The sequence below is a fragment of the Eurytemora carolleeae genome, unplaced genomic scaffold (genome assembly GCF_000591075.1).
Source record: "Eurytemora carolleeae unplaced genomic scaffold, Eaff_2.0 scaffold233, whole genome shotgun sequence".
NCBI classification, from domain to species: Eukaryota; Metazoa; Arthropoda; class Copepoda; order Calanoida; family Temoridae; genus Eurytemora; species Eurytemora carolleeae.
The window spans coordinates 176201-198974 of NW_019396356.1; the positions used below are offsets into that span (position 1 = coordinate 176201).

The 22774-nt window shown below is 33.3% G+C and overlaps 1 protein-coding gene across 1 annotated transcript; it reads left to right on the forward strand.

Annotated features, from left to right (window-relative positions):
- Positions 1-504: 504 nt before the first annotated feature.
- LOC111701616 (uncharacterized) lies at positions 505-22489 on the forward strand. Its single transcript, XM_023472980.1, has 21 exons — positions 505-596; positions 2480-2573; positions 2889-2954; positions 4128-4271; positions 4903-4963; positions 5581-5768; positions 5889-5937; positions 6268-6312; positions 7847-8234; positions 11793-11916; positions 16052-16794; positions 17094-17191; positions 18024-18194; positions 18249-18327; positions 18489-18534; positions 18703-18789; positions 19067-19130; positions 20073-20159; positions 20567-20606; positions 21463-21531; positions 22486-22489. Exons 1-21 carry the CDS (start codon positions 541-543, stop codon positions 22487-22489), a joined length of 2703 nt encoding a protein of 900 aa, XP_023328748.1. The 5' UTR covers positions 505-540.
- Positions 22490-22774: the final 285 nt, after the last annotated feature.

Consider the following 22774-nt stretch of genomic DNA (forward strand, 5'->3'; position numbering starts at 1 on the left):
AAGGTAAAGAAGGTAAAGAAGGTAAAGAAGGTAAAGAAGGTAAAGAAGGTAAAGTAGGTAAAGAAAGTAAAGAAGGTAAAGAAGGTAAAGAAGGTAAAGAAGGTAACGAAGGTAAAGAAGGTAAAGAAGGTAAAGAAGGTAAAGAAGGTAAAGAAGGTAAAGAAGGTAAAGAAAGTAAAGTAGGTAAAGAAGGTAAAGATGGTAAAGAAGGTAAAGAAGGTAAAGAAGGTAAAGAAGGTAAAGAAGGTAAAGTAGGTAAAGAAGGTAAAGAAGGTAAAGAAGGTAAAGAAGATAAAGAAGGTAAAGAAGGTAAAGAAGGTAAAGAAGGTAAAGAAGGTAAAGAAGGTAAAGAAGGTAAAGAAGGTAAAGAAGGTAAAGAAGGTAAAGAAGGTAAAGGTAAAGAGAAAGAGAGGGGTAAAGCTAGTTTAACCCCACCTTTTGAAGCGAAAACTTACCTTTTGTTTGATAAAATGATATTAAATCATGGCTTTAATCTTGTTTGTTTGCTTTAATTTAAATATTTAGAATGAATGGTGGAAAATGTTCCTAAATGGAAAAGTGTGTTTACACGTTATATTAGTTCTTATACACTCAAGGTAGGACCCCTTCATATTTTTCAGGGTTAGATACACGTCATAATATCCAATATATTTGCCTTTTTATCTGTTGGGGTGTTTAGAACTTCAAAAAATCGAAGCCTAACGAGACCTCACAAGGGATGTTGGTGGCCGGCCAGGATTTGAAAAAATTTGAAAATTCACCAATGAAAGCAGAAAAATCTGCAAAATCGTAAAATCGTGAATAGCAAATGTTTAGTAATTTACGAAAAGAACATAGTCGTATGCAAGAGAAATAGTAAAATATAGATTTATAAATATTTAACATCAAGATTATTAATTGAAAAAGGGAGCGTGAAGCCTAGTTTCTGAATGTATGACTTATCTGTCATGGTTTGTTTGTTTGTTTGTATGTATTCAATAAACGCCAAAACAGTTGTGAGTCTTTTAGAGGCGTATATAGGGTTGGGAAAGTGATGGGATAGTGAAATCTATGGTTTCCAGGAGTGGTTGAGGTTTCAGAAAGAAAGAAAATTTGCGAAATTTTTAGTATGATTTTTTTTAAGAAGAAGAAGGGTTCGTAGGTAAAGTAACATTGAAAAAGATTCGTTTTCTTTCACGCAGATATTCGCAAGGCCTTCTATATTCTATATTCAGTCTAAAAATAGAAAAACTTTCGTCTTTGTCCTTCCGTTGCTTTTCCATCTATAGGCAATGTAATAAATATCTCAGAAATACTTTTATTTTCAAAATTTCAAACTTCAAAATATTATTCAAAACTTGATATTGGCGTTAACGGTATGAAGGACTATTTATAGTTTTATTTCATAGAAATTTAGGAAATCTATATAATAAAACAAGACATTCGTATATATATATATATGTTGCATATAGCCGGCCAAACGGCTGGACCGAATGGGCTGAAATTTTTTGTGGACACACACGGGGTGGCTGGGGGAGTGTTACAGGCTAAAAACCATTCGAAAAAATTTCAATTTTTTTTCTCAAATAAAAAAAAGTTTCGACGGGCAACGCCGGGCCCTTCAGCTAATGTCATATAAAGTTGTAATCATGTGTTCTAGATTTTTTTTATAACTTTCTGTCAGATTCTATTAAATGACTTTTAAACGAGATGTTTTATTGTGTTATCAATTTACCTTGTTACTTACATAAGTACAGGGGGACCCACAAAGAATGAAGCTTTAATGAAGACCGAAAAGTCATTTAATGTCAGCGATATGAAGGTTAAATTTAGATTTTTGTCTTAAAATTATAAAAGAAAACAGCACGAGGAACGATGCTTATAAGATTTCAGTTTTAGGGAATCAAAACAGTATGAATATATTTAGCACAGTCGTATTTGAATTCTGGGTTTCCGGGCTGTTTCTCACAATTTATAATTTCGAATATCCGCCATTGTTTATTTAAATAACTGTAATAAAATACATAATGCATAGTACTAAGCTCATTGCCTGTAATACTATAACCACCAAGGGTCCATGTCTCAGCTGTCACTTTCGATCACAATTGAACTTCTATAAAGGTTTTATTATTGAATAAGTAGAATTAAGACACCGATCTGTAGGTTTAAATATTATTGAATACCGTTTCTAGGTCGAGGGGGCTATACACAGGGAATACAGGGTTACCCACGAAGCTCTACAATATGACGATTTGAAGCTTGATTTTCTGAATTTAATTAAGTATTTTGATGGGTTTCTAAATGATAAAGCACAGAATATGCCAGTTTTGGCCTGCAAGAAACACTGAATACAAGAAAATGGACAGTCGTCTCTGAAATCTCATTCTTTGTGGGTAACCCTGTTGGTTTAGTCCCTCCCCACCCTCGCCCCCCTCTTCTACAAATCCCTGTATGCATACCTGATCACCAATACTGATATGTACTGATTCATGTATTGTAGTGTCGCTAGATGTGACCTGTTCAGTCTATATGACCGGCATGGGCTACAAGCTGTACATACTATTCTATTGTACACACACACTTGTACGGCTCAGGTACATAACATCTTATTCTTCTGTACATTGAGACATTCCTTACCTTACTTTCCTTCGTACGATTTCGTCAATTAATTTATTCAGTTATTGGGATTAGCTCTGTAAGCGTAATTTCAAGTGACCCTTCATACGTGGCCCATAACGTTGACCAGTAGATGGTTTTCAGGTTACAGTTGTAAATTGGGCATTGTCATCTTTGCATGGAGGGTCACTTGAAATTGCGCATACAGTCTCCTTAAAAAAAGATTGAGTTGAATGTACAAATGGTTGATGTAATTTCAAACTGTTGTAAATGTAGTTTATGTTAATATTTAGGCTCCGTTCTCTCCTTTTTCCCTTCTAGAATCTCTCTTTAGTTCGCCACCATCCAGGAATAGACAGGTTAGTCAACTTTAACATAGTCATGCAGCTTTTTTCATGATTATAAATTATCATGATTATGATCTTCGCCTTTATTTTTTTATCATGACTTGATCCATGATCTTGTTCATGATGACAAATCTTAGTAACTTTGTTTTTACATTGTTTAGATTTTTCTATTTCTAAATGTGGAATTAAATCCTGTCATACAGGGTTACCCACAAGGATGTGTTTTGTGAGACAACTGTATGAAATTTATGCAATTTTTCTCGCAATCTTCTTCGCTGCAAGTTAAAACTGTTTTCCTTTTTTAAGATAAAATCATCAAGTAAAAAAATTAAAGGTAAAAGTCCTAGTTTCATCTTTATATCGTTATTTTAAAGTCTCATCCTGTGTGGATAACCCTGTACTTTTTCTTCTTTCCTTAGAATTCATCCTGTGTGGATAACCCTGTACTTTTTCTTCTTTTCTTTGAATTCATGGTTAAACCTGTACTTTTTCTTCTTTTCTTTGAATTCATCCTGTGTGGATAACCCTGTACTTTTTCTTCTTTTCTTTGAATTCATCCTGTGTGGTTAAACCTGTACTTTTTCTTCTTTTCTTTGAATTCATCCTGTGTGGATAACCCTGTACTTTTTCTTCTTTTCTTTGAATTCATCCTGTTTGGTTAACCCTGTACTTTTTCTACTTTTCTTTGAATTCATCCTGTGTGGATAACCCTGTACTTTTTCTACTTTTCTTTGAATTCATCCTGTGTGGTTAACCCTGTACTTTTTCTACTTTTCTTTGAATTGAACTTTTCTTCCTCGGTTGACCTTTTAATGATGTATTTATTGTGACCTTGCCACAGAATTTGACCACGGTCATTTTAGATTTTTTTTTAGTTTGTAGGCGATAATTTATCAATTTAAAGAAGACGACTTTTTTTTAAGTTTAAATTGTTAACAAGCTTTCTTCGAATTACTAGTTCACAAGTAATTAAAGAAATGCTTTTTAAAATGACAGCTAGCTTCTCTTTGTTTCAATTTTTTTGTGTATCCATGCTGTTTAAAAGCTTGATATGAATAAAAATTCTATTCAAAAGTCGTCTTCAGTATATTAATATTATCGCCTACCACCGTATTTACTGTTTTCCTTGTTTTAACTTTTCATCAAAATATTATATATATTTTTATTAATAACATGTTTTATTAGAAACTAGTTTGGAATCAGCATCGATTGGCAGCTCCACAACAGCATCCACATCAACATCATCAACAACAGTCTCAGCAACAACAGCAGAAAATAATATTCCGACCAGTGTTTCCTAGTGGAAACCATGGTTTTATTGGACCACAGGCAAGTATACCATTATTTTACTTTTATTTATCTTTAACATATCTTTATTTTCAATTTTATTTAAACTTCGAACTATGATGATTTGAAATTTTTTCTGCAGAGTTACCCTTCAATTCTAACTATTTTTCTCTAGTCTGTCCCTTTATTTCTAACTATTTGTCTCTAGTGTGTTCCTTTAATTCTAACTATTTTTCTCTAGTTTGTTCCTTTAATTCTAACTATTTTTCTCTAGCCTGTTCCTTTAATTCTAACTATTTTTCTCTATAGTTTGTTCCTTTAATTCTACTATTTTTCTCTAGTCTGTTCCTTTAATTCTAACTATTTTTCTTTTATTTGTTCCTTTAACTCTAACTATTTTTCTCTAGCCTGTTCCTTTAACTCTAGCTATTTTCTCTCTAGCCTGTTTCTTTAATTCTAACTATTTTTCTCTAGCCTGTTCCTTTAACTCTAGCTATTTTCTCTCTAGCCTGTTCCTTTAATTCTAACTATTTTTCTCTAGCCTGTTCCTTTAACTCTAGCTATTTTCTCTCTAGCCTGTTCCTTTAATTCTAACTATTTTCTCTAAATTGTTCCTTTAATTTTATCTCTTTTTCTTTTGTTTGTTCCTTTAACTCTAACTATTTTTCTCTAGCCTGTTCCTTTAATTTTGCGATCGGACCCTAGCACTGCAGGACCCTCCAGTTTCTCAAAAGGAAAATATTTTTCAAAATCTTATTTTTTGTTGAAAATCATTTTTGTTTCTTAATCAATGCCTTAGTGATTTAAAGGGACTGTAAGCGTGATTTCAAGAGACATTTCATTTAATGAAGAACATTCCCGATTCACAACGATACCCTTTAAACCTCTGATTGATCAGGGATGACAGAGAACTTTTATGCCGCGTAAAAAGCTATAAAGTTGGAGTGTGTGCGCTAGCTTACTCTATGATGACGTCACATTTAATCCTGGAAAATCAAGAATATTCTGTTTCCAACAAGGTTTTCAAATATTTATCTTCTGCAACTTCTAGAAAGTAAATATTAAATTCTTAAATGCAAATCAGTTTGCAAATGAACTGTTAAACAATTACAAGAATACTGTAGATACATATTAACAAGTCTGTCATCCTTGATCATTCAAAGGTTACTTTAAAGCTTACAGTTCCTTGAAGCAAATAAAAACATATTTTTAATAAAAAAATATATCTTAATAGAAAACATATATATTTTTTATATATTTTTTGATACAAAAAACATATACTTTAATAACATATTTTTTATGAAATAATATAATTTTTTGTCTGAATAAAACATGAAATATTAATTCATAGGATTGAAATCTTCTAAAATATTAATTAATGTTCCCTCTCCGCCTCCAGCAGCTGACACATTCCGGTCTTCTCCGCAGTTTCAACTGTCGTCACCAGACGCGGCAGTCGACATCGTCGACCCAGGGACATCATCCACACCACTCGTCTTTTTCGACGGACTAGAAGAGCCATCAGAGATAGGACTGCAGGAAAAAAGAAAAAAATCATTGAACATTTTTACATTTTTAATTTTGCAACTATAAATCAGTTTTCGCAAAATTTTAACAAAATCATAATTTTTGATAATTTTAAAATTTTTCCTTTTGTAGGATATAAATAGTTCTCCTGAGCTTGCTTCTAAGAGTAAAACCTATAAAGGTATAATGCAAATACCTATTAATTAAACAAAAAAATACCCACCTCGCCCCCAATTCTCCGATCACCCTTCAATTAAAAAAATTAGATTTCAGTTAATAAATAAATCATGTTTAAAGGAAGTGATTTAAAAAATAAAAAGGGGGGGTTTGTGAGCATGTCTGTCAGGACATATGTGATCATATGAAGGATATATTTTTAAAAATCTGATTTTAAAGAAAAATTGGACAGAAAATAGTAACAATATCGATTAATGATCTAAATATAATCACCCTTTAACCACATTCTTTTTTAGCATACACTCTCTTTAACCTTAAAAAATATGATTTTCAGATTTGTCGGCTCAAGTTGAAAGTTCAGCTAATGGCGTCTCGTTAGGTAATCAAGAAATACGCATAATTACTAATTTCCGCCCGCACCCCCTCCCCCTCTTACCCCCCCCCCAGGTTGTTTAGTGTGACCTAATACTGAACCCATGTGAGTTTAACAGGAGTAAAACATCATGTGTTGAAATATGCCAATTTCACCCTTCCCTTATATTCATCATTCATTCATTCATTCATTTTCCTCTTATTCATTATTCATATTTATTATCAATTTGGACAAATAAGATGCTTTGAAGTGTAGATTTTGATGCTTTGCGTAACCTAGCATAATCCAACCCTTGGAACAATGGAAATCTCTTAAATACAATTGAACTGTTAGAAATGTTCTTTTTTGAAAATGTTAAAGCATGAAAACTGTCACTGATACATGTGCAAGACAATTTATGTAAAATTCCTGTTTTTCCTTGATAAAATTATTCTTTTATTTTGGAATATAAAACCCTTTGCTATATCTTTAACATAATATAAGTCACAGTTCTAAGTCACGATTACACCAACATCATACTTTGAGACCAAATTATGTCTGAGAAGCTTTTTAAGTCAAAACTTTGTCAAAGACTTATTCCAATGCACGACTATGGCTAAGACTTATTCTAAGTCAGCATTTAAAGACAAACGCATAAGACATAATTATGTCTAAGACAGTTTTCTAAGTCACACTATAAGACACATTCTAAGGCCCAATTCTAACTCAAAACCATGTCTAAGTCATGGTAAGACATGTTCCAAATCACAGTTCTAAGTCACAGTCACATCAAAGTCATACTTTTGAGGCCAAATTATGTCTAAGACACTATCTAAGTCACAAGTTTGTCAAAACTCATTCTAAGTCACAATTCTAAGTCTCAAATATGCATTAGACACATTCTAAAACACTTTCTAAGTCACAGTAATAAGTCACAATAATTTCAAAGTCTTACTTTTCAGACCAATTTGTATCTAAGACACTTTCTAAGTAAAAATTCTAAGTCACATCTTTGGCTAAGACTAAGAAGTTAATATTTTCTCAAAAAAAGTGAGTAAGGCATCAAATTTGATTTGATTTTTACTTTTGATGCTTTCAAATGTTGTTTTTGATGCTTTCAAATTACACCTTTGATGCTTCACTACACGGTAAAAGCATCCAAAGTGCTGAATTGAAAGACATGCATTCATTTATTCATTTTCCTTTCATTATCATTTATTTATGCATCGTTTATTCACCCTTTCATTAATTATCCTTCCATTCATCATTTGTTCATTCATTTTCCTTTCATTCATTTTCCTTTCATTTGTCATTTATTCATCCTTTTTCCTTTCATTCATCATTTATTCATTCATTCCGTTCAGGCGTAATTGATTCATTGGTTCATTTTCCGTTCAGTTATCATTCATTCCTTCATGTTTCTTTCATTCATTGTTTTTTCATCCTATTAGTTCCTTTTCCTTTCACTCATTCATTCATTTAATTGTTTAATAATTTAATAATTTCTTTTCATTTGCTTTATTCTTGACTATGTTTTCATATTCATGCTTACACTGTTTAGTTTATCCATCTGAAGAGATTATTACTGAGAAATCAGATGCTTACTCTGCGTACAAGCTTGAAACAGATTTAACAGATGCGTACGAAACCCAAACTGATGCGTACATTGAAGAGGAAACAACAGGTGACGGGGAAATTTTGCCGGGAAATAATACTGTAGAGCGGGTCAATAATATTCTAGAGCAGGTCAATAATGTTGAAAGGAAACTAGATGATAAACTGGAAGGAAAGGATGAGAACAAGGATGAAGATGATGATGAGCAAAGGGATGAGAATGAGGCTAATATGAAGGATGAAGATACCGTAAGATGGAATGAACGTGAGTATAAGAGTTCTGGTCCTAACCCTGGAGAATTAAACCCTCATACTACATTCGTGAATCTGCACAGGTATCTTCCTTTCACCTAATATACTCCCACCCCTTCTCTGCAGTAAGCTTCAACCAACTATGCCTCCCACCTTCTCTAACTTCCCTCGCCTTCCCTCACCTTCTCTCACCTTCCCTCACCTTCCTTCACCTTCCCTCACATTCCCTCACCTTCCCCCACCTTCCCCTACCTTCCCAAACCTTCCCTTACCTTCCTTTACCTTCCCCCACCTTCCTCCACCGTCCCCCACCTTCCCTCACTTTGTCTCACCTTCCCTCACCTTCCCTCATCTTTCCTCACCTTCCCCCACTTTCCCCCACCTTCCCTTACCTTCCCTCACTTTGTCCTTTTTCCCTCATCACTTACAAACGACTTAAAGAAATTTTTTTTTGAAACTTGGAAATTGACGTAGTTATTAGAAATATATATATACCCCTTGTTCACAATAACCCTGAGGCAGAAGCCCACAGGAGTTACGTGCATGCCATGTTGAATAACAAGAGAGAGAGAGGCCATGCGCGTAACTCCTTTGGGCTTCTGTCGCACGGTTATTGTGAACGAAAAACCCCTAAATCTCGAAAAGACGACATATAGTGTTCGATCTGTATTGTTATTAATATATGATATGAAGGGTTAACACAGACATATTATCATGCTTCATCATCATTCTAATTATTTTAAATTAGAATTAGGCAGATTTCCTAAACATGAAACTACTTTTATTGACATTGGATTGTAACCCGGGGTGGGGGGGGGGGGTATACTTTTAGTATACAGCATGGGACCCTTAAAACTGTGGAATAGAAAGACAAATGTTAGACTCAAGTTATAATTTTGAACATGAAACAAAACAATTGTGCAGTGTACACAGACCCTCTTTACTTAATAGGTAGATTTTCCAGTAACTTGGAAAACCATTTGCGTTTCAGACACAGGAAAGAATAAGGTCGCTTTAATGTCGTCTTTTGATTCCACAACTGCCAATTTTTATCTAGTTGTTAAAAAGATAGATTGAACATTTTTATGTTAAAATCAAGTGCAGATTAGGGGATTTTTGAATTCTAACATAAATGTTTTCGGGAAAATGTCAACAGACGATAAAAGTTGCTTAATAGACCCATGATGCAGAAGTCAAAACAAAACATCCTACAGAGGTCGGAATTTTTGTTTTGTGGATATCGAGATCAAGCATTTAATTCCTCTTCAATATTTTGTGTTTATCGAACCCAGCAGCAATAACTGAAATTAAGAAATCAAGCATAGATCCTCACATTAAAAGTGCTCGTAGTGAATATCGAGATCAGGTATCAAACACAAAAGTTCCCAGCCTAGTACATTTAAAATAGTTAAGGGAAATAAAACAAAAACAAAAAGAACTTAAACGGTCACATCTAACAAATTCTTACAAATATATTCCCGCCCATTTCCTTAAGCTTCCCTCTAACTTCCCTCTAACGCCCACTAAATCCCCCAAAAGAATAAGAAATGCATTAAACGTGAAATATCTCTAGAACTGAATTTCACTGCACTAAACCTTCAGATATATAAAGAAAGATATATATAAAATTATATTTTAAAGATTGACAGCACTAACACATAATATTGATATATTAAAAATTAAATTTTCGTATTTATTAATACTTCTTTTCTTATATATCTAAATATACATATATAAATGACATCAATCCAAATGCTGTAAGCTCTCACGTAAAAATTACTTCCTAAAAACTAAAGCGGAAAAGGGTCTTTGCAGTTCTAGAATGTAAGGTCTAGTGCTACAAAATGTATAGTGACTAGTGAGCTTAAAATCAAAAGTTAATGAGTTACGACACACTCTATCAATTCTTGAAAACTTTTCATAGCTGTCCTATATCTATGAAATCTAATATATATATATGTATATATATATATATGATATATACATATTATGTAGTTATAGTCTCTGTTTGGATGTTTTGCTTGTTTGTATGTCTAATCATAACATATAGACATATAGACCCCTTGTCCGATATGCCTTTCACTTGAATTAGGGAACTCGGTAGAACCACGGGAAGGTTCTCTGTCAGGTTTAAAAAATTTAGGTTCAGTTTTTTTTAAACTTTTTGAAGAAAGTTAAGTTTTCAGGAAAAGCCACCTTTACCGTCCATTTATACAAATCACTTTTCCTCTTCCTCTTTCTTCATTCGCCCTGTCATTTTGATCAAAAATGTACTTGTGTATTTCAAACTCTTTAATTGTTTTTGCTGCGCAAACTTGATAATAAAATCATATTTGAAACTGAAAATCCCCGAAATCAAAAACCACGAATCCGCGAACCTAAATCCAATTTTTAAATAGTGACAGTTTTAAAACTCAACCAAAGATGTCGCTACTGTGCAACCCAATTTTTTAAATTATCTTATTGTGAATAACATCAACTACATACTAAATCAAATTATTAAAGATTATATATTTACCGAGAACTTCGATGGTGGGGGGGGGGGGGTTACATCTGAATTAAGTATTTATACGGGGTTTTCACACTATGCTAGATGCTGCCTTGATACTTTTTGTACAACGTCACAGATTTTTCAAACTTTGATTATTTAATCTGTCAGAAATAATAGTTTGAATTATCAAAAGTTTATAATTGATCGGGTTGCAAATACGAAATGCAATATTTGAAAATTTGAGATTGAGGCAAGTAATCATTTTCTCTTATCTATAAAAAACTAAATATTAATGGACTCTAGAGTCTAGAATATGCACTTCGTTTAACTTTGAAATGCTATAGTGCCTTCACTTTTAAATCAAACCTTTTGGGGAACTGCACATCTAATAGTACTTTGCCACTTTGTCTGTCAGTCTGTCCTTTTTTCTTAAATAACGTCATAACAGCTGTACCGATCGGGCCCATATTTTGTGTGGGATCTCCTAAGAGTGACCACAGGGAGTTTATGTTTGCTCAGAATTACAAAGAAGTTGTATCCAAAAGCTTTTGATTTTTTGTGAAATTTAAAAAATGCGCGATAAAATATTTGAGAATCCGCGAAGGATGAGAATGTAAAAACGAATTAAAACTATTCAAACATGTCGATATTAAATCTAAATTAAGCCTTCTGTCTTGAATGTAATTGGAGTTTCTTGTTGTTTCCATGTTTAAGTCTATTCATTCTGTTTAAAAGCTTGTTAGAGATCAAAATTTCAGATCGAAAGTCGTCTTCATTGTATTGATATGTACGACGATAACGACGATAAACTTAGGTTTTTTAAAAAAAAACAATGAAAAGTCGTATATAGTTTTGAAAAGAGAAGAAATTAAATCTTAAATTTCGAAAAACTTACGACCCTGCCTTTTATTCTCATATTCGATTAATTTTTCAAAATTAATTCAACCAAAGGAATTGAGTCTTTGCCACAAACTCAAATTTTCTAATCTCTATATCTTCCCCACCTGATCTTGTAAACCTTTGATATTTCAAACTTAGATGATTTGATCTAACAGAATTTATAGTTTGAAATATCTAAGGTCCACGACATTGGGTTGCAGAGATATTAGGATTAGAAAATAAGAGCTTGTGGCAAAAAAGTTTCTTTTAGTTATTTTGACGAACTTTTGGCCCCTGGTGGAGGCGACATTCGAGACTCGAGAGGGACAGCTCAAGATATCCCTGTAGCCCCTTACAACCCCTTCTATGCCCCTGAAGTGTTCACATATAGCCAGGTATATTTTAAGGTTTACATGGTTTAAGGTTTTTATGAGGACATTTTAATTATGAATGACTAATGAGTTAACTTCAATTATGCATTAGAGACTGATACACTGAATATTTTACAAAAATATTCAATCTTTTTAAGATTATGTAGAACAGATTTTTTTAAAGTTTTGGATATTTTTTTCAGAAAATATTTCTTCTTTGATGATATTTCTAAAAATGTGTTTACTGCACTGGAGTGTGGTGGGTAGAAACTTGAACCGTTTCACTACTCATCTTTTCAAATATCCTTGAAAGAATGGTAGAGCATGAGAACCCTTACTACATGTATATACATGGGTGTCTATAAGGAAACAAGGATCTCCAAAAGTTTAAAACAGGGTGTCCACTGTACAGGAAGGGAACTGCATAAAAACAAATGGTTCTTCAATTAGATTTTATAAAAGGTGGTCAAAGATAAGTGGTTCTTCTGTAAGCCTGTATACAGGGTGCAGTTCAAACTATAAGATTTGTCTCTCCAATAATACTGTAGTGTCCAAGGATAAAATGCTTTCCTATGTCTGTATATCAGGAAAGATAAAATAAGTTTGATTGTTGATAAACAACAAGTTTCTCTGTCATGTTTTATAATCAAATTAATCGAAAAAAACATGATAAATATTAAATATTTCCAAACTATACCAAAACATACAAATTGCAAACACAATACACACTCAAACATATAAGGTTACCCACGAAGGATTAGACTCCAGATACGACTTTACGGATTGAAGTCATTAAGTCCTTTATCTTACTTACATACTTCCTTGAATTTGAAATCTAGCTTCTTTCTTTACAAAACCATTTATTAACCAGTAAAGGACTTTATCAAAGGCAGTAAACCAAATCTAACATTGAATCGTCATATCTAAAAATTGTTGAGTCCTCCTTTCTTGTAACCCTGTACATGCTTATGAAAAGGGAGAGACCGGCTATGTAACATATTTTAGCCAAAAGTGCAGTATTGTAGAGAAAAACTTTAGGATGTTTTTCTCTACAAGACTTCACTCTCAGTTCAAATATGTTACATAGCCGGTCTCTCCCTTTAAATGTCTATTTTATCCTTTAACTCTCCTCCTAACCTTGATCTCTTTGAATGCGTTCTAGATATTTGTTGTGAAAGATAAACCTGGATTTATGCGTTTGCTTAAAGGGATTGTAAACGTAATTTTAATTGACCTTTTATTTATAGAATGAGAGAAATGTTGTCGTTCAAATTCTGACAAATTCCTTTATTGTGTGCGCATTTGAAAATAATAAATTTCAGTTAGAAAAACAAGCTTATCTCATTCATCCTTGATCAGACAAAGATTTAAAGGGTACCGTTGATAATCAGACATGCTACTGTAAAAATTAAGAGTCACTTTAAATTACGTCTTCAGTCCCTATAGTACAATCTGGATTTTATGCATTTGTGCAGGTTTTCATTTCAGAAATCAGAAAACAAATGCAAAGAAACCACATAATATATTATTTCTTAGAAAAACATTGATATCTACAAAACTGCCTGACCCCATTCATGAAACCGGGTTAACGATACTATTGTTCGATTCCTTAGACATTTTCTAGTTGTGATTAAGCTGCGAGTTCCTTGCCTAGCTATCCTGGGAAATCGTAGCTAAATCATAGCTAGAGATTGCTTAACGAATCCGATAAGTTTTGGTCTCTGTGTATAAGATGCACTGTGTATTAAAAGTTGCACCAGGTATACGCGCAATGCAAAATGCATCCGGTGCTTGCATGTTCGCGAATTTATCAAAGCGCACTATATTCTTGCAAAAAGTGCAACTTGCAAACAAACATTTACAGAATCATTGGGTAAGAAGTGCGCAATTCGAGGCCAGATGGTGCAGAACCAGAATATAAATAAAATGATTCTAGAAATAATTACATTTTCTCTGCATTTGACTTGGCATATGCTTCAGAGTTTTTAGTTTATTTTAGATTATATTCAAAACTGTTTTATTCTCAATGTTAGGGGATAAAGGTTTGAATTCAGAATGGCCTATGACGAATTTAAATTACAGAGAAACCAAGTTTACGCGTCATTCTTTGCGTCATTCTTTTACTCTCGGCACATAGAGTATATGTGTTTACAGATGAACCAGTATAGTTGATAGAAAAAACTAGTTTACGCAATATTCTTCAATTCTCGGCAAATACAGGGTGAGTCAAAAAAAGTGTGATTTGCGGCGCCTGCTACAAAATTGTACCTTTATTTTTGTGAAACTCTCCTGTATGGTGTTTTTTCAATATTTTTTGAAAATTTGTAATTTTTTTTGGTACTCCAATGGCCCCGAAAAAAATCCGCGAATCTTTTTTTCTCTCAAAATCAAAAGTTCAGAAAAGTAAAAATGTGTATTTATATTATTTCTCTCTAAATCTAAAATGTTATTAAGATTGAATCACAGAATCCCAAAAAATTATCAAAATAGTAATTAAAAAATTCGCAATTTTTAGTTCTGGTCTAATTTTTACGGAAAAGTTATTTAAATTCTCTAGTTCCTTTCTTCTTAGTATATTCTAAAGTATTAAATACAAGCTGTTTATTTAAAACATTAAGAACCATAGAAAAATAATTTTTCACCAGGCGCCGCAAATCACACTTTTTTTTGACTCACCCTGTAGAGTATATGTATTTACAGATGAACCAGTACAGATAGAAAACCATGTTTACGCAATATTCTTTAATTCTCGGCACATAGAGTATATGTATTTGCAAATGAACCAGTATAGTTGATAGAAAAAAATAGGTTTACGCAATATACACTTATATGAATAGAAATGTGGCGATATATTCCTAAGTATTGCTCAGATGAATGTTTAATGGGTACCGTTGTAAATCGAACATGGCAAAAATGTTAGGGTTATTTAAGTTACAACAATAATACAGTCCAATTAAATAAACTGGGTCACTTTGAATTCCGTTAAAAATCCCTTGATATTGTTCTGCTGTGTTTTTGCTCTGGTTTACCGTGATGTGTGGTTTAAATATGGTTTATGAAGATTTTACAAGTTTATCAATATTGTTTCTAACTTTATGTAAAGAGAATTTTACAAGCATGGCAAAATGATAGAATTTGAATCATTTATAGAGCTTGGAACTTTTAAATGATCGGATTTGGTTAAGTTGATTCTTTCCTTTTAATTTCTTAATTAATGAATCCAAGAGATTTTTACTGGTTTTACAAATAAAAAATTGCAATGAATTCAAATGATTTTTACTAATATGTTTTTCTTCTTTTTTTCAACTGATTTAAAAAAGAAAGTCACAAGCAATCTTTTTTTCACTCTAAAGCTGCAAACGCTTTTTATTTAAAGGGATTTATAGTAATTTCAAACAGCTCTCCATTTATAGTCTGGCATGTCCGATTCACGAAGATATCTCTGTCTGGTAATGATCAAGATAATATTCTTGTATTTCATCTCTTGGCTGATTTTTGTTATTGATAAAGGATCCAATAGCCCTTGATAATATTCTAGTATTTTATCTCTTGGCTGATTTTTGTTTCTGTTTTAGGATCCAATATTCTTGTATTTCATCTCTTGGCTGATTTTTGTTATTGATAAAGGATCCAATAGCCCTGGATTATATTCTAGTTTTTTATCTCTTGGCTGATTTTTATTTCTGTTTTAGGATCCAATATTCATGTATTTCATCTCTTGGCTGATTTTTGTTTCTGTTTTAGGATCCAATATTCATGTGTTTAATCTCTTGGCTGATTTTTGTTTCTGTTTTAGGATCCAATATTCTTGTATTTCGTCTCTTGGCTGATTTTGTTTCTGTTTTAGGATCCGATATTCTCGTATTTCGTCTCTTGGCTGATTTTTGTTTCTGTTTTAGGATCCGATATTCTTGTATTTCATCTCTTGGCTGATTTTTGTTTCTGTTTTAGGATCCAATATTCTTGTATTTCATCTCTTGGCTGATTTTTATTTCTGTTTTAAGATCCAATCTTCATGTATTTAATCTCTTGGCTGATTTTTGTTTCTGTTTTAGGATCTGATATTCTTGTATTTCATCTCTTGGCTGATTTTTGTTTCTGTTTTAGGATCCAATATTTTTGTATTTCATCTCTTGGCTGATTTTTGTTTCTGTTTTAGGATCCAATAGCCCTGGATGAAGAAAACGAAAACAAAGAATTCAATGAAAATAATTTGTTAGATTTGAATGCAAATACTCAAATCCAAAACTTTTATGATTTTGCTAATTCCAGTGATCTAAGATACCCCTTAGAGACTAAAAACTTGTACTTGTTAAATGACCGGAATTTTGGTGAGAACAAATTAGAAACATCAACAGAAAACGTGAATACTTCAGATGCAGTAGCAAGTGATGCTGTAGATGATGCAGGAAGAGATGCTTCCGATGCAGCAGCAAGTGATGCTGCTGATGATGCAGGAAGAGATGCTTCCGATGCAGCAGCAAGTAATGCTGCTGATGATGCAGGAAGAGATGCTTCCGATGCAGCAGCAAGTTATGCTCTAAATACAACAGGAAAAAATGCTTCCACTGCAGTAGCAAGTAATGCTCTTGCTGATGGAGGAAGAGATGCTCTTTATGCAACAGGAGAAGATACTTCCAACGAAGGATCGAGTGAAGCTCCTAATGTAACAGCAAGAGATAATTTGAAAGAGAACTTGTTCGTTGCCTCGAACATTTCTGGAAATTATAACCCTGAACTTCTAAACGGCTCTGAAAGCGAACCGGAAGGATCAAATAATGCCGAAGATGTCCTTTCTGATGAACTAAATAAGAAAGATTATTTTGTTCAATTTGATCAAGTGATCAAACCTCGCGGAGTAAATATGTTGAATACTCCTGAAGAAATGGAAAAAAGATTTAGGTAAAGTTCTTATTGTCATCATAAAAATACATAATCTCTTTGTCACAATTATAATATCTAATTAATATTTTTAAATCATTGTAATTCAAGAATTTCAGAATCTAAGGTCTAACTTCAATTTACTATTTAAAATTCATTTTAAAAGTGGAAACCGTTTTTCGTGTTCACGGGGTGTATGGGAGTGTGGTTGGGGTTGTTAAAAGTAATCTACCCCTTTTCTAAAAGTACTTTTTACAATCCAGATAAACCTCTCTAGTATAATAGTTCTCATATATTTGAATTTAATTTTAAACTTTTAGTTTTAGTTCAAACACAGAAGCCTTTGTCAAAGAGAACTTGGAGAATAAAAATGAGAGATTGAAGTCATCAAGGAGATTAGATCAGGAATTAGCTTCAGGTTAATCTCTTCACATATTAAGGAGATTAGATCAGGATTAAGCTTCAGGTTTATCTAGCTATATAACAAGAAGAATCGATCAGGATTAAACTTCAGGTTTATCTAGCTATATAACAAGAAGATTAGATCAGGATTAAGCTTCAGGTTTATCTAGCTATATAACAAGAAGATTAGATCAGGATTAAGCTTCAGGTTTATCTAGTTATATAACAAGAAGATTAGATCAGGATTAAGCTTCATGTTATGCTAGTTATATATCAAGAAAGGAAAACGAAGGTATAGATATATATAAATAAAATTCTAATCTCTGTTTGTCTGTCTGGGTGTTATGGTGTCTGTCTGTCTGTTTGTTTTTATGATCATAACTCATAACTCTTGACAGATTTGCCTGAAATTATGATTGGGGAACTCGGGAGACCCACGGGAATGTTTGAGTTTCTAAGTTGAGTGGGTTGACTTTAATAGCGAAAATTTAGTTTCCCGGTAAAATCGTTCAAGTGCGGGTAAACAGTGGGAGTAACTTTTACTAACCTTGGCAGCGCTGGGTTCATTCTCCTAATCAGATAAAGCTTTTCAGAGTATTGTTGTATATCGGGCAGTGCATGAATGGTATAATGGTATTTTCAGAGTATTGTTGTATATCGGGCAGTGCATGAATGGTATAATGGTATTTTCTACCCTATTATTTTTTATTTTCAATTTTCAGACCTAAGCTAAGGTAAGATTAAAATGGCCAAATTTTGCACCTCGGCTGAATATGGGGATTTCATTTTTCTGTCAATAAAAGATTTAAATTTTAATCTTTTTAATACTTTGAAAAACTTTTGTTTAGTGAATTCTGGCCTAATATCTTCTCACGAAACTAAGAATATAGAAAAGGAATCTGAGTTTAGAAAGCGCAAACTTGAAAACATTGTGAACGTGCTGGATTTTAACGTGAGTGAATCCTTGATGGAAGAATCAAGATATGCGCGAAATCAAGATCCGCGCGCTGAATGTGGAGGTGATTTTTTTTCTTAGATAATTGATGATGATGATGATGATGATGATGATCTAGGTGCTGCAGACCTAGGATTCTGTGGTATGCAAAGGAACTACCCAATCTCTAGTGTATCTGCTATAATGAAGGCGTGTAGGTAAAAATTTCAGAATACATATTATTTACTATTTAAAACAAAGGTATACATATTTAGCCAATTATTTGATCTAATATTCATATTCAATCAACGTTTATTAACCAAATTTTGTAAAATAGTTTTATATTTAGGCATATTTTGCAGAATAGTTTTATATTTAGGCATATTTTGGATGCATACGTATCAATAATTCCGGATAATTTAAAGGTAAAATATCTGAACCTTCATATCACATAGATTTAGATAGTTATGAAAAGTTGCATTCATTTTCAAGACTGGGCCGACAGTTAAGTGTCGCAAAGCCTTGACACTTGATTATAACTCACTTACTCACTTGTACCTGTACCTGTACCTGTACCTGTATTATCTACCTAGGATCTAGAAGACCCTGTATATGATGCAGCGTACGATGACCGGAATGATATATCTACGGCCTGGAGCTGGAAAGGATATTCTAAGAAGGTTTGAGCAAAATAATGTGTTATTGATTTTGTAAATGGAACTATGCACTTGACACAAATTCAATTTTGTAATTCTTTTATCTCTGTAACCTGATGTCGTGAACCTTATGTATTGCAAACTATGAATTCGGATAACTCTATTAGTCAAAGTTAGAAAAATCAAAGGTTTACAGCATCAAGTTGCAAAGATAAAGAGGTTAGGAAATTAGAGAGTTTGCACCATGCATTAAGTTTCTAAATATTAGTTTTAATACCAAATATTTGTCAAATTTTTACAGAAGAAGCAGTTGTGTAGCAGTGAACTGTATTTTCTCGATCCTGGATATGCTAGAGATACGTCAGGTTAACATATTTCTATCCTAGATATGCTAGAGATACGTCAGGTTAACATATTTATATCCTAGATATTCTAGAGATACGCCAGGTTAACATATTTCTATCCTAGATATTCTAGAGTTACGTCAGGTTAACATATTTCTATTCTAGATATTCTAGAGATACGTCAGGTTAACATATTTATATCCTGGATATTTTAGAGATACGTCAGGTATCCTGGATATTCTAGAGATACGTCAGGTTAACATATTTCTATTTAGATATTCTAGAGATACGTTAGGTTAACATATTTCTATCCTGGATATTCTAGAGATACGTCGGGTTAACATATTTCTATCCTGGATATGCTGCTAGAGATTATTTCTATCCTGGATATGCTAGAGACATATTTTTATCCTGGATATGTTAGAAACATATTTCCACCTGTATATGCTGGAGACATATTTCTAAATCCCGGATATCCTAGAAACATAAGTTATATCCTGTATATGCTAGAACTATGCTAGAGCTAGAGGGAAAAAACAAAAAGGGCTATGAAAAAAGGCAGGCAGGCAAAAATATCAAAAGTCCAATATTCCAGGAATGGGGTATAGAGGGGGAGGGGAGTGTATCCTGAATATTGAATGGATGCCTGGTGAGCCGGGGTTATAAGTAGAAGTTGTAAACATGAGTTCTAATCCTCTATATATTCATACACTACAGTATAGACAATAGGCATATATATACGACTACATGACATGACAAGTCTAAATACAAACAGAGAATGCAACTTTAGACTATTTATAACAGCAAAACTGAGCATAAAACCTCAAGTTTGATTATGTTATAAGACAAATTTTGCGGTTAAAGACACAAATAGATTGAAAAACACGGCCCACTGAGGTACCTCGGTTTTGTCAAAAGCTTGTATATTTAAAGTTTCTGTCTCCAACCTAAAGATGTGTTTAGGAACCTGGTTTATTATTCCCCAGCTCCCTGACCTAGTTCAACGTCTTCCTGTTGATATTTGCCATCATCAGTATTCTCCTTGTCCAGGTACAGGGGGAACCATAAAACTGTGGAATTCATTTCGAATTATTTTTCCTTCAAATTATGACATGTTTAGTTAAGATGTTGTAATTTGCAACAGATCTATTTTGTAAAAAAAGTTGCCTGCACATTTTATATAACAAGTATATCCGTTCCAACAGTTAAACTGTTAATTACAAAATTCACAGCAGTATTTCTGATATAAATGGACGACGACCTTCTTTCCACAGTTGTCTTCTTCTCACTTGGCCACCGGAGCACAAATATCTCAGATTTAGTAGAAATTCATACAGTCTGTATTGAAAGCGTAAACTTTTTAATTTCAAGTTCCCCTTATTCTGACCCCCCTATATCTTGTACCTCACAACCAAAAATAAAAAAATCTGAGCTTAAATTTTTCTTTCTATTTTTAGGACTATCAGACTGTGGAGTCAAGAGTGAATGTACGCAGAGGTAAATATGTGAATATATGAAAGAAGGACAAGAGATAAAAGTTTCTGTAAAAAAAACCTGGAGTGAAAACTTGAAAATAGTCCTCAGCTCTTCAAGGTCCCACAGAAAATGTCCAGGGTTTTAGATTCCCTTGGGTTCCTTTGTGGCACTTAGAGTCTAAAAAATAGCTAGGTTTGAAGCTACGCTTGGGTTCCTTTGTGGCACTTAGAGTCTGAGAAATAGCTAGGTTGAAAGCTACGCTTGGGTTCCTTTGTGGCACTTAGAGTCTGAGAAATAGCTAGGTTGAAAGCTACGCTTGGGTTCCTTTGTGGCACTTAGAGTCTGAGAAATAGCTAGGTTGAAAGCTACGCTTGGGTTCCTTTGTGGCACTTAGAGTCTGAGAAATAGCTAGGTCGAAAGCTACGCTTGTGTTCCTTTGTGGCACTTAGAGTCTGAGAAATAGCTAGGTTGATAGCTACGCTTGTGTTCCTGTGAAGCATTAAGAGCCTGAGTAATAGCTAGTCTAATAAGCTATGCTTGTGTCCCTGTGTGGTATTTAGAGCCAGGTGGGTTGTGTCCTGGTTGACTTGGATAGCGTACAGGTTCTGCCTGCACTGATACAGTTTGGGGGACGAACTTTTAAGAGTACGGCATTTACTACAATGATTAATTGATTGACTGGTTATAATTGGATTGACAGGTTATAATTGATTGATTGACTGGTTATGATGGAATAATTGATTTACTGGTAATAACTAAATGATTGACGGTTATGATTTATTGTTTAACTGGTTATGACTGATTGCTTGACTGGTTATGACTGGTTATGACTGATTATGACTGATTGATTGACTGGTTATGACGAATTCTATTCTAGATACAGTTTCTACAGTTTAGTAGCAATAAAACCAAACTCTACAGCTTGCCCAACCATCAGAGCTTTCAGGTTAATAAACACTATTATCATTTTCTATATAATAAAAGAAGACATTCATATTTATGTTGCCTATAGCCGGTTAAACGGCCAAATTATTATCATTATTATTATTATTATATACTAATCTCCCTAGTCTAGCCTAGTCCCCCCCTAACAACCTTCCCTGCAGCCCCTGAGATCCTTCTTATCTCCCTAGTCTAGCCTAGTCCCCCTCTCACAACCTTCCCTGCAGCCCCTGAGATCCTACTAATCTCACTAGTCTAGCCTAGTCCCCCCCTCACAACCTTCCCTGCAGCCCCTGAGATCCTACTAATCTCACTAGTCTAGCCTAGTCCCCCCCCCTCGCAACCTTTCCCGCAGCCCCTGAGATCCTTCTAGTCTCCCTAGTCTAGCCTAGTCCATATTAATCTTATAAATAATTGTTGTTTTTGTTATTTATTATTGACTGGAAAAAAAATCATATACATATATTTTTTTGGTAAATATACAATTTGAAATATGTTGGATAATTATTAAGTGAATAATGATATAAAAATTATTTTACAATGCGCAATGCATCATTTTCCCCCCATAAAGAAGAATTTTTTGTTTGACTTATTAAAGTCATAATTTCTAAGATATTCTAGGATATTACAGTTTTTCTATCCTTATAAATTTACTTTATTGTCTTTGCAACATAATCCGCAAGTTTCCTTAACAGAGAGAACCCATTTTTGAAAATAGTCAATTTTGACCTAGAAAGGTTTAAATAATACCTTTGCTACTTGGACATGACACTCTAAATGGAATCCCACTTGAAATTATGTCTACAGTCCCTTTAAAATCTTGTCATTTTTAACATAATTTCATATTCTCAAAATTCCAAAGGGGGGGCAATATTAATCCCTGACCCCCCCCCCCTCCCTGTAAGCAGACTCTTCTGCTTGATTAAAAACGCAATCCGATTACTAAGCTGTATTAAAGGTAATAATAAATCTCATCAAGGAATAAGTCCCGATGATTAAAAATTATTAAAAACGTTTATAGAAAGTTCATCGCAGTTAATTTTAAGAAATTATTTGTGACAAAAGAAATGATTACAATCTTTACGATTTTCTCCCCCTTTTTCTTAATCCTCTTCTTACATTATAAAAATATAAATTCTAGGTTTAAAGGGAGCATCGGTAACAAAGTAAACGATATAATGTTACTATCTTGAAAATTTGATTCGGGATAGATGTTCAATAGCATTAAATTTAATAACTTATATTTA

Bases quoted from the DNA above. Each gene is read 5' to 3' on its own strand.
- LOC111701616 (XM_023472980.1), top strand. From the start codon at position 541: ATGTTCCTAAATGGAAAAGTGTGTTTACACGTTATATTAGTTCTTATA. The intron at 4,272-4,902 runs GCAAGTATACCA...ATTTTTCTCTAG, and splicing joins ATGGTTTTATTGGACCACAG to CCTGTTCCTTTAATTTTGCG. The intron at 8,235-11,792 runs GTATCTTCCTTT...AGTTTCTTTTAG, and splicing joins ACATTCGTGAATCTGCACAG to TTATTTTGACGAACTTTTGG.